General features: G+C 42.0%; 1 protein-coding gene across 3 annotated transcripts in view; it reads right to left on the bottom strand.

The window, feature by feature from the left end:
• Window positions 1–2,022: 2,022 nt before the first annotated feature.
• Window positions 2,023–12,764, bottom strand: part of SH3BP5 (SH3 domain binding protein 5) — a 57,683-nt gene continuing 46,941 nt past the window's right edge. For all 3 annotated transcript variants that reach the window (XM_065397832.1, XM_065397829.1, XM_065397830.1), the window contains 3 exons: window positions 10,692–10,911; window positions 5,424–5,684; window positions 2,023–3,465 (listed from right to left, as the gene is read on the bottom strand). In XM_065397832.1, coding sequence (XP_065253904.1) covers window positions 3,287–3,465; window positions 5,424–5,684; window positions 10,692–10,911 — 660 coding nt within the window. In that variant the 3' untranslated portion in view covers window positions 2,023–3,286. The remainder of the gene's footprint in view (window positions 3,466–5,423; window positions 5,685–10,691; window positions 10,912–12,764) is intronic.

A 12,764-nucleotide genomic window follows, 5' to 3' on the forward strand; every position in this document is an offset into this window, starting at 1 on the left:
AGTTCAGAAAGCGACTTAATCCACATAGTTACCTTTCAGTGGGAGTACTAGCAGCATCCACATGGTCCTAAAACACAGTAAAGCTGAGACACTCCATTAGACGTTAGACCTCTCCTACACCTAGCAAAATGTTTGAAATTAACATTTTTACGCAGTCTGACAAGATTGCGTATATGCATATTTTGTACAGCAGATATACCTAAGGCTTCTGTACCTGAAGGTGAACATGCCACATACAGAAGAGTTTCAGAAACATGTTAGAACAGCCTATGAAAAAATGTAAGATTAAAAAAAATACACTGAGTACCAGTTTTCAGTGCATATTACCGAAAGTATGATGAAGCTTAAAAGGTAATAAGCCATCAATTCACTGCTCTTTGGTAAAGCCGTTTACATTGCATCTCACTTCAAGGCTGCTAACTTGTTACCACACATGCTTTAAATATTAAAGGCTTATTTTTATACTTTCAGCACCACACTGTCAGCTAGTGTAATATTAAATTAACGGATGTTTTGAGCAGTCTAACAAAAGGTAACTCGAGAGAACTTGCTCCTTCGGTATTTCATGGTAATGTTCTATTCATATCCATTTGTCATTATGTATTTGATATACAGAATTGGCATTTATAAAAAGTTTAAAAATAAAATGGTAAGAGCAATTATTTATGAAACTGCATTTTCATTTCTACTCGTGTCTCTGTGCTCTTCAAAGCCTGCCTGAACACAGCGAAGCAAGCTATGCACATACACTTCAATTGTACAGTTAGCTATTGAACACGGAGGTGTCCAGAGCAAGAGGCCCTTCCACATATTTACTCTTTAAAATTTAGTTTGCCCTTCTGCTGCAGGTTTGCAGGGTACCAGCTCCTAGTTTCTTGGGCCACATCTCCCCCCAACATACTTTCTGCTAGTAATGTCTCACCCTACTGGAATCTGCCTAGAACTTTCATGGAGGTACACTGGGTAATAAGGAAAACTTTGTTTTGGTGTCCTGTGGCGCACAAACAAGTAAACTTTCCAAGAGTGCAGGTGTTTTGGATCTTTAAGTAGTAACTTACCTTTTAATAGTAGGAAGGATTTGATGCCAAGGGAAATAGGAAACAAGGAAGTGCATTTGAGAATTGGTATATCTGCAAAAGTAGGTACTCAGCACTTAATTGCTTGGTTGCTTACTTAACTAGAGGCAGAATAGACAATTGGTTTAGCTACAAAGATTAGGTGAAAACATGAAAATTATGCAGTTTTATTAAGAGACATTTCTGTATTTTATTTAAGCTACAGTCTATCCATGTTTCCCAAAGTATTTGTTACTTCATAAACTGGAGATATAAACACTTCTTCCTAAGTATTTATCTAGCTCGAAGAGGCTAATGATCTAGGGGTTAAACCTTTGTTCTGCAAGTTCCAGATCACTGAATGCCCATCTCTGTTCAAATGATCAGTAGCTGTAATACAGTGAATCTCCATTAATTCTGACAACAGGCTCCCTTCCCCATGACTTTGCCTTGCTTTGTTACAGCTTTCCATAGTGAAATGAAGCACAGAAGTGTTATATGTTGTCTAAGACCTTTCTCTGCTGCATACTAAGTGATCTTTCAAAAAAGGCAACACTGTATACAAGTTGGCTAATCTTTGGTCATAGGAAATTCATAATACCAAATGAGTCATGAATATAAATCTAGTTACAAAGCTGTAATGAGACAATACTTGTCCACATACTGCAGGGTATTCCTAGTGTTAGGTCTTATTTGAAAATTTACTGTCCCAGATTTGGGTATTCTCCAATACACTGATTCTGGAACTGCATTAAGCCTCTGTTTTCATTTCAGTAATTGTCAGTGCATTTGGCATTAGAATCGCGAGAGATGATGATTTCATTGAGTGAATGTGGACCATGTGCACATTTTAGTTGAAAAGAGGTTTAAATATCAGACTATGGTTTTACTATGGGACTACGTTTAGAATAGCTACTGAAATATTTAGTACTTCAAATACACTGATACTGTACAACACAAAATAAAATGTGGAAAACCAAAATGTTTACTGTAGTGTGAAGAATTTTACATTTACTTTGAGAATAGATACACAAGCCAAGGGGCAGGGACAAAATACACCAGGACTGCAAAACATGGAATAGAAAATACTTTGGGTGATGCTAAACTCCCATCCAATTAACAACAAAAAACGGAATACTTTAGATATAGTAGGGTGCTTTCAGAAATGTTCAGCTACCAAAACTGAGAAGTTCTAGGATTTTTGCTACCACTTATTAGCATAACTACCAGACACCACTACTTCCTAACAGCTGCTGCCAAAACATGCCCCCATTCCCTTTCTATTTTTAGTGAACATTTTCTCTAGGGGATACTAAAATTGTAAGTCCCTTAAACAGTTCTAAAACCCCACGTTACAACCTACAGAGAAATTAACACATCAATCCACATTAGCAACTCCTTTTCTTCATGCGTATCTTAAGGACGAGCCTCTAATATTCAGTAGGTCGAGATCTATAACTACTTCTCTGGCACACACCAATTCATGCCGTTTTACAGTAACAACACTTAAGGTGCTGAAAAATGATACTCAAATTCTTAGAAACAAGTTAAATCTGTCATTTTGGCACTGGATTCACCCTGGAAAAGTTGCACACACTCCACCCCAGAAAGTAGGGGGCTAGAAAGAGCACACAACTATTGAGTAATAATGCCACATTTCTGCCACCCTCTTGGGCCAATACTTTAGGTCATGACTAGTTTCCTCATGAGCATTGGAGGCAGGCCGAAGACTTCTAGACCCACACATGCAACAGCTGCCTTGTATATAAAATACTTCTACAGTTTCAGAATACAGACAAATATGGCTGTTTAAAGGATATGCCAATTCCACTTCAGAGATCCACTGTATCTAAAGTGCATCTCATTCTACAAAACTGAAGCCAAACTGCTCACAAGTGTTTGGCTTGGATTTCACACCCCTACTGGCATGTGTTTATACAGGAACAATGCTAGTTATTGCTTCAGCCAGGCTGCTACAAAACAGTTTACAAAGGCTGTGAAATACAGCGAGCACAACTTACATATTTGACAACTTGTCTGTCCTACAAAGATTTTACTGAAAAAAAAACTTCAGCCCTCAACATCAATTAAACTTCTTTAGTGCAGTTTTAAATTTGTAGAGTAAACGCTTAAGATTTGGCATATATTAAATAGTTATTGGCACAATGTTCTTCAGACATTTTGAAGTTCATGTATATTTATACTCCTATTAACCAGAGCAGCAGGAGGACTCAGCCAATTTGTACAGCTTTTCTGTCTGCAATGATCCCCTCTTTGACTTTCATGCACTGGAGTGAAAGCTGCTTCATTCGGTTATCCAAAGCCAGACCCTCAGTGGAGTTGCCACTGCTGCTCCTATTTTTGTTCACTTTGTTGCTCATCTTGTTCTCAGCTCCTTCTGCCCTATCCCCTGCAAAGACACAATTAAAATATTATTAAGTCTTAGAATGCTATATCGGTCAAGTGGGCACTCATACAGCTTCCTTCGCCAAAGTATGTAAGAACCTAGGACAAGTAGTAATATACTTAGGGCTCATCTACACTTACTGGAGGATTGACACTGTGGCAATCAATGCATCGGCAGTCGATTTAGCAGGTCTAGTGAAGACCTGCTAAATCGACTGCCGATCGCTCTCCCTTCGACTCCTGATCGAGAGGAGTATGGGGAGTCAACAGGAGAGCGTCTCCCGTCGACATCGCATAGTGTGGACCCCACAGTAAGTAGATCTAAGATATGTCGATTTGAGTTATGCTATTCACATACAGTAACTCCTCTCTTAAAGTCGTCCCGGTTAACGTTGTTATGTTGCTGGTCAATTAGGGAACATGCTCGTTTAAAGTTGTGCAATGCTGCCTTCTAACACATCGTTTGACAGCCACCTGCTTTGTTCACTGCTTGCAGGAAGTGCAGCCCGTTGCAGCTAGCTGGTGGGGGCTTGGAACCAGGGTGGACCCGCAGCCCCCCTATCAGCTCCCTGTGCTGCAGCTGCCCAGCAGGCTATCAATTGCCGGACAATTCAGTTGTCCCTCCCCCCAATGCCATGTGCTGCTCCTGCCCTCTGCCTTGGAGCTGCTCCCAGAGACTCCTGCTTGCTGTGCAGGGGGGGGAAGGAAGGGGCTAATGTCAGGGTGTCCCCCTCCCCCCTGCACCCTGCTTACCCCCTCTCCATATAGAGCAGGTAGGGGGCACGGACGGAGAGACAGAGAGAGCTTGGGGCAGCAGCTGCTGTCTCAACTTCCTGATCCACTTAAAAAGACCATGCACTTAAGAGTGGGTCAGCTTACTTAAAGGGGCAGTGTGCATCTCTCTCTCCCTCCCACACACACAAGGTGTGTGTCTGTCTCTGTCTGCTATGCTGTCTCCCCTCCCTCCTGTTCGTGCTGCCTTGATGAGAGGCTACATTAACAACAACGTGGTAACACTTGAGGGCTCAGCCAAGTGCTAGTTCATCATTTAGGAGTAAGGCATACCCTGGAAAACAGCCCACCCTCTTCCACTCTCTAACTTCACCACCTCAACCAAGCTTCACAATCATCATAGCTGTGAACAGTATTAAATTGTTTAAAACGTATACTGTGAGTATATCTATATAATATATAGTTTTTTGTCTAGTGAAAAAAATTTCCCTGGAACCTAACCCCCCCCCCCCCCCATTTACATTAATTCTTATGGGGAAATTGGATTTGCTTAACATCGTTTCACTTAAAGTCACATTTTTCAGGAACATAACTACAACGTTAAGCGAGGAGTTACTGTAACTCAAATTGCGTAGCTTAGATTGACTTTTCCCTTTAGTGTGGACAAGGCCTTAAATAACGGATGTTGGCCTTCCAAGCTGAGTTTTGTCTTGTGCCCTGAATTACCAAATGTAATGACTGACAGACTTCAGTAGGAGAGTGATTAATCCTCTAAGCTCAGTTTCTCCTTTGGCACCTTATTTGATCAGAACTGGGAATCAGGATTTTCCCTCAAGCAGGACATCATTCTCCCCCCTCCCCCCCCAAAAGAAGCTCAGCGCTTATCCTTCAAATAATGTAATATCAGAATCCAAATATTGGAAGGCAGCAACTGATGTATCAGTTAGTTACTGCTACGCCGCTAACATCATTGCTGTATAGAACATGGGTTCAGACAGGAGTGAAACTGGGGAACCTCTCATTTTAGGGAATAAATAACTCCGTTTTTAAAGGGCAGTAATACTGTGGGATGAAGGTGGCTCTGGCACCCCCCCCCCCCAAGCACCCAGAGAGCAGATAATGTGTCTGAACCCAATCAGCACAGCATCCCTGGAGGAGCTGAGCAAGTTCTTCTGCTCCTTTATAAAGCTGCATAATAAATTGGTCCTGTGCTAACCCAGCTCTGCTTACCTCTTTCAACTTCACATTCAGGCGATGATGCCCCACTGCATTCACTTCGAGGACCTAGTACAGGAAACACCATCCCAAATTCAGACAGGGAGACAGGACTGGGCAGATCCAGGCTTCCAGGTCGCGTTGCTGGAGGAAACTGAGTGGGCATCTCATAGGGACTTGTAGGACCAGAACTGAAACTGGACACTGACTGGGTCTCAGAATCTTCTTCAGACACAAAGCTGCTGCAGTTGTCATCCTCAAACACTTCAGAAGCCACTGTAATGTTTAAGGGGAATTCCAGTTAGCCTACCCATTTCCACAAAGCAGCTTTTACATGCAATTTCAGTTGTTTGCTTTTCCATCAGCAGGATGTACATTGCTATCTTAAGGGCTGCATTTACACGTAGAGTTTCACTACTTCTCTGTAGTCTATTAACATTGCATCTCATTAGCAGGCCTTGGGTGAGGGGGGAAAGATTCCCATTTCTTGAGAAGCTTTTGGGAGAAACAAGCTAATGTGATGTACCATCCAATACTGTAACAACAGCTACTACTCATTGTGTTAAGATAGGGTTGTTTTTATTTGTACTATCCCTCCCAATTGTGTGTCTTGTCCACCTATTATAGTCTGTTGTAAGACAGACAAAGCAGTTTGGGACAGTGACTCTCTCTGTAATAAGTGTACTGTACCCAGCACAATGGGGTACCTGACTGGGGCCTGTCAATATTTATCTGGAGTAATACTTAAAAGCCAGATGTGGCAGAAGGTGGGAGCTCAGCTACTGCATGTTATCTTAGTGCTTATGCAGCTAAAATCCAACAGGACTCACTAGAGCAGTGGTTCTCAACCCACAGCCCAATCAGCACACAGCTGCAGCCCATGTGACATCCTCAAGGCCATACAGGTAGTATTGGATGCCCACAATGGGCATGTTGAATATGTTGAAAGCGAAATATGTTGAAAGCCACTGCACTAGAATCTCTCTTGGCACAGGGATCACTAAGCAACACAAAATCTGTCTCCTCGCTCATTTTGTGTGCAAAATTACTATTAGCATTAACCATCGCGAGAGTGCAGGATGGAGTAAGCCACAGACTCCTTGTTGAGAGAGTGGGGGGGGGGCAGCACGGGGGGCAATAAATCAGTAAGAGTTGTTCTATTTTGTGCATTACAGTAGATCCTGTTAAAGCTAAAGTTTCCAGTCTTTGGTCACTGCAGGATTGGGGCCTACGTTGCCAAAGGCTTATGCACACATAAGAACGGCCATATTGGGTCATACCAAAGGTCCATCTAGCTCAGTATCCTGTCTTCCGACAGTGGCCAGTGTCAGGTGCCCCAGAGGGAATGAAAAGAACAGGTAATCATCAAGTGATCCATCCCCCGTCGCCCATTCCCAGCTTCTGGCAAACACAGCCTAGGGACACCATCCCCGCCCATCCTGGCTAATAGCCATTGATTGATCTATCCTCCATGAATTTATCTAGTTCTTTTTTGAACCCTGTTAGTGTCTTGGCCTTCACAACATCCTCTGGCAAGGAGTTCCACAGGTTGACTGTGCGTTGTGTGACAAAATACTTCCTTTTATTTGTTTTAAACCTGCTGCCTATTAATTTCATTTGGTGACCCCTAGTTCTTGTGTTATGAGAAGGAGTAAATAACACTTCCTTATTTATTTTCTCCACACCAGTCATGATTTTATAGACCTCTATCATATCCCCCCTTAGTCGTCGCTTTTCCAAGCTGTCGCAGACATAAGTAGTCCCATTGCAATTAAAGGGGTTACTCATGTGCATAAGCCTTTGCAGGAGTAATGCCTCTGACAGAATCATGTAGGGCTGAACAAGCCACATTCAACAGGGAATTTATAATGACTGGAAGTTATCTTCAGTTACACTTCCTTGCAGTTCTTGCTATTTAAAGCAAGATTCACTCAGAACCCAGTTAAAAGAACACAAAGCAAAACAACAGTGTTAACAAGGAAAACATTCAAAGAAAAAAATTCAAGGATTTTCTATTTTCTCATAAACCTCTGGCTCATTATTTATAAACATAAAGGGGACAAACAAAGAAACCCATCAACTTTGTTGTTTCAAGGATCTCCAGCCTCCATGTATTACATGTTACAGAACTGACCTAAGAATGCTTCAGCAGATGATAGATGGATAATCACAGCAGCCACCTCCTGATTTTTTTAAACATTAAGTCCAAGATTGCACAGCCGAGTTTCCAGCTCCTCCAAACATAAAACTGGTACGTAACTGGTTCTTCCCACTCACCATGTTTTATCAATACACATGGGGCAGTGCCAGATAATTTTGCAGGGGATGAGCAACAGTGGCTGCACAAAGTAATTCCTATTTGTAGAAATTATCTGCTTCGTAAGTAGCACTAATCTGCTAGTCTAGGACAAATACAACTAAAAATTACAGTTTACAGCCTGTCTTTGGCAATTGAATATAACAAGTAAAAAACTGAACAGTATCTACTATTGTCAACAAAAATCAGTGTATGATGCTTACAAGTTTCACCTAAGCCTGGCAGACAGAACTTTGTTCTGTATTCAAGAAATAAACAGTCCTGGGTAGAAAGGTATCACCCATTATGACGGGCAGTAAGTTAAATTTTCTGGGGCTAATGTTCTTATTGGACTGGCAGGTCTTTAATCCACAGTCGGGCCCTGATTCTGGATTTTCTCTCACCAGTGAGAGTCAGGAGTAACTCCACTGAAGTGGAACTATTTGGTCCAGGGTGGACTGATTTAAGTCAGAGCAATTTAAATCACTGATTTTAATCACCAAGCAGCAAACCCTGATTTAAATCTCGTTTTGCATTTGTTCTGCATAGTGGTCTTCCTAAAGAAAAGTTGATTCTCATTAGTTAAAACATGTTGATTTGCAACTAAATATAGCCTTTATGCTAACTTTGGTACTTAGTCGATCCTCCTGGTGAGCAAAATGTCTATGCACATTTAGATAAGCAATTATATAGCTTAATATACAGTTATTCAGAGTTATCAGCTAGGAAATAAGTGCCTCATTCACCATTTTAGTGTGTTAGAAAGTAAAGTATTAATTTTCTTTATTTGTGATTTGTGTCAATCTCTATCTGGATGGAAATCAGAATTCAATTAATGCATAAAACAGCATTTTAATTGTTTATATTAGTTAATTTTATTTAAGTGTACTGGATACATAAGAAAAGACGTTTATTAAAACATTATTTGCATTTAAAACTGATGCATTAAACAAAGGCAGTATTATCTGTAGTCAGAATTGAAGTGATGGTTGCTGTTTCCATGTTCTTCAAGATTTTAAAACTAATAAATCTCATTCTTTCACACCTACTTTTTATTCATAGATTGGCAGAGGGAAACAAGCTTTCCTGCTTTTTCAACTCCCGATTGGTTTCTGTACTAGTCATTGAACTGAACTAGTTGAATAAATTGAAATAAAAAAAAAAATTCTCTGCACCTGCAGAAGAGACTACTGCACTGTCAAAAGCTGGCTTAGCACTTCAACAAACTCTGGTTCCATGTGCTTAGCCAGTGGCTTCCACCAGTTGAGTTGTTTGATTTTCTTTAAAACTTGGCAGCAAACTGCGTAATATTATTGTTTATATTTAATTTAAATGATTTTAACACATTATAAGTATAGGCTTTAACACAGGTTGCCATAATTTCATATAAAAACAAAAATTACAAAAAAATCAGACTTTTTAATTTAAAAATCGGGGTATTTTTAATCATCAATATGTATTCACCATGATATGGTAATAAGATTGGTGTGAGATCAGAACCAGGCCCAATATATCTGTCTACACAGAATGAGTTGTGGAGTAGTTGTCCTAGTGTGTATGATCTTGGAAAGTGCAGGCAGGGGAAGGGCAACAAATTGGACATTGTGTGCACATTTCTAGCTACTTTACATCCCTGGCCTCCAGGAGTGTGGATTCCATGAATGAGATGTAAACATCAACTAACAGACAATGCAATATTGAAGAAAACTAAATCTAATAATGCCAAGGTGGTGGGTGATATGGCATATATCAGCTTGTACTTGTATATAGGGAGGACAGACTTTCTTTAGAAATAAGCCCAGTAATACTTCTGGGGGACTTGCCTCAAAATTTCAAGGAGCCCTAATGGCTGGCTTATATCCATGACAGCAGTGTATTAGGGCTGCAGGGAGGACATGCAACTGGGTTATGTAGTTATGAACTGTGATCATCAGCACTTTGACAGGGTTCTTTCCTGCAGACAAGAGCTGAGATGCAGAAAGAAGGGAGCTGTGGGATTGGATTTACAGAAAGGATCATTTTTGGAGCAGAAAACTAGAACTGGGAGCGACAGAAAAGGAAGCCTCTTTTGGGTCTCAAGCTATTTTAGTCTCTCCCCTTTAGCAGCTCACTCTTCCTAGTAGAGAGGGGCCTGAATCAGAATCCCAGATCCAAGGCTCCCCAGAACTTGGGGAATGTTCCGATCTTTGCAGCTCAAAATCATCTCCACTAAACAGCGTGACTATCTGGGCCTCCGGCGCAATCTTACTGCTGTTTGTCCATCTCTCAAAGAAGATGCATCTCCAGTCCTGACATGCAGCACACTGAGCTAATATGTTCCTATTTCTTTGCTTCCCTTATTCAAAGGACCAGGCATGGTTGCACTATTTACATGGCAACATATCAAAGGAGCCCACATCATGCAAGCAGCTTGTGTAGACAAGGCCTAAAGACAAGAGTTGTACTGCTTTACCTATAGCTTACTATATAGATGTACCAGTGAGGTTAAAGCAGCACAATGCCCCCCAGTATGGATGCATTTGTATCAGTAACCCAGCATACTGGCATAACTGCATCCAAACAGGGGTTGTACTGGTATATTTCAGTAAAAAAATAAATACCATACCAACAGAAACAGTTATACCAGTACAAAACGGTGTGTAGATCAGGCCCTAGAGTTACTGCATAATCGTTGTCACTTGTGTGCATTTATTTACATGCTTTGAAGTGTGTTGATTCAGTTTCGTGCATGCAACACTGTTTGCAACAGCTGTGATGCTAGGAGCAAATAGAGAGTTTCCATTTTTCTCTATTTCCCCGAGAAGGGAATTCTCAAGTGCATGGTAAATTGTGGAGTTAACAGAAGGTGCAACTGAGTTAACTGAAGTTGTAAAGTATCTGACTAATCACCAGCTGTAGGATACAAACAAGGTCCTTCATTTCAGCCCCCAACCCCCCTATAGGACACTTGCCCATGGGAATTTCTGAACACACAACTTTATACTTACTGGAGATGGAGTCCGACTCCAGTTTACATGCGGAAAGATCTTCCAACGAGGTGTTACTGCCTTCCGCACCCACACCACACCCCCGGGGTCCCATGGCAGAAGACCGTCTCCTCTCGTGGATCTCATCTGAGATCATCTCCAGGTTTTTCAAGGCTGTTTTGTACTCTCCCTTGGCTAGGGCCAGCTTTGCCTGCAGGTCATCCACAGTCTTCTTGAATTGCTAACGAGGAAGGCAGATGGGGTTTCTTTAAACCATTGCGGATTTCAAACAAATTCTCATTATGTAAGGAGGGAAAAGGGGGCTTCATTTCCCCAGCTAAGCAGGCAACATGGCCTAGTTGATAGAGCACTGGACTGGGACGCAGGCGACTTCTATTCCTGGCTCTGCCACTGGCCTGCTGGGTGACCTTGGACAATTCATGTCTCTGCTCTGTGCCTCAGTTCCTCATCTGTAAAATGGGCATAATGGGGATCCTTTGTAAAGTGCTTTGAGATCTACCAATGAAAAGTGGTATATTAGAGCTAGGTATTATTAAATAATTTGAGTGTATAGGTTAAAATGTAACTAATAATTTTGGTGCACAGATGATGAGAGGGATTTTTAGTTGAAAAGTACCTCGATTATGCAACAAGCCAGGGAAGTTGTGAGGGGATACATGGGGGGGAAAACGAACAGTTGTGGTGTTCCAGTTTGAATGAACACTCCAGTGCATTGGAAAGGATTCTCTGTGTGTCACATAGCCAGGCATGGCGCATAAGCCTCTATTAGCTGAGGGCAGGTGATCCATGTTAAGATGAAGAGCTAATGAAAGTGCTTAATAATAGACTATGTTTATTCTGACCATTTATTGAAGTGAATGGACACGCACAACTAGCAGAAAACTATTTGGGACAGTTCTCCAGTTCCTGATCACCTAGACTGGGCTCTGGAGCAATTGGGGGCATTACTGCCACATGTTGGAACAAATGCCTAAATCTGAATGTGCCTGAGCGGAGCTATCGTATATACCCTCAGCAATTCACTAGCTGACAGCATGAATGCTAACAGTCCTTGCCTCTCCCCCTGCAGGATAAGGGAATAGGAAAGGCTCAACTGCTCCACTTGGCTCCAAACAGATGCAGGAGGTTTTCCGGGCAGAAACAAAACTAACCCATCACTTCCTGGTCACTAAAACTGCACACATGAGTTCGGACCCAGGTGGCAGCAGGCTTCAAAGCCTTGAATATTGTAGTGTGCAGCTTTAACTGCCCCTTCTTTCCCCCTCCAGGCACAACCCCCCTTCCACAGCTAGGAGAGAAGACTGGTGTTAAGGAGTACGACAAAGAGCAAACATGAAATACAGCCGGTGACAGGATGGGATAGGACAGTATCAATTTATGAACTCCATTTTGTATTGTATGTTGAACACAAGACAACTTGCCTGAGGGCAGCCTACTGTACTGCATTTTCAACAGCTGCCCTGGGGCATATCAAAACCTGGGTAAAAATTACAAGCTGTCACTTTAATTTTCAGGGGGTTCCTGCTCCTGCTTGCAGGCTAGAGGGCTCTGTAGGGAAGCATGTGATCGGTCTGTGGATAGACAGCCTAGAGTAAGGGGAGGGTGAGTTGCGCCTCTCTGTTTTAGGGAGCCGCCTGGCTTGTCACTCTCCGGTTTTGGCTCTTGTACGTTATCGTTCTGAACTCTAAGAAATAGAGTTATGTAGCAACCTTCCTGCAAGAGCACTTCTGTTTTTATCTAACTTCTCCATGTGCCTGCCATGAACATGATGTGCCCTGCCTCTGCGAAAGACACTGGACAACACAGAGCTGAAGGACTATCATCAAGAGAGCAATCTAGGGCCACCAACTTTGCTGTCTTTCAACCACTGGCCCCACTCCCATGGAACAATGGTTTCTTTGCACAGGGGCTCACAAGGTAGGGCAGACATGACGGGGGGGGGGGGGGGGTTGGGGCCCGCCTACTTCACAAGTGGAAACAGTCTCTTTTGGCCTTTTATTTTTAAAACAGGCTTCGTGTATTCCTCAACATGAAGCGTTTGGAATGGAATGTACTTTGTACAGAAATGCAGAG

Source organism: Emys orbicularis, chromosome 2 (assembly GCF_028017835.1).
Source record: "Emys orbicularis isolate rEmyOrb1 chromosome 2, rEmyOrb1.hap1, whole genome shotgun sequence".
Lineage (NCBI taxonomy): Eukaryota > Metazoa > Chordata > Testudines > Emydidae > Emys > Emys orbicularis.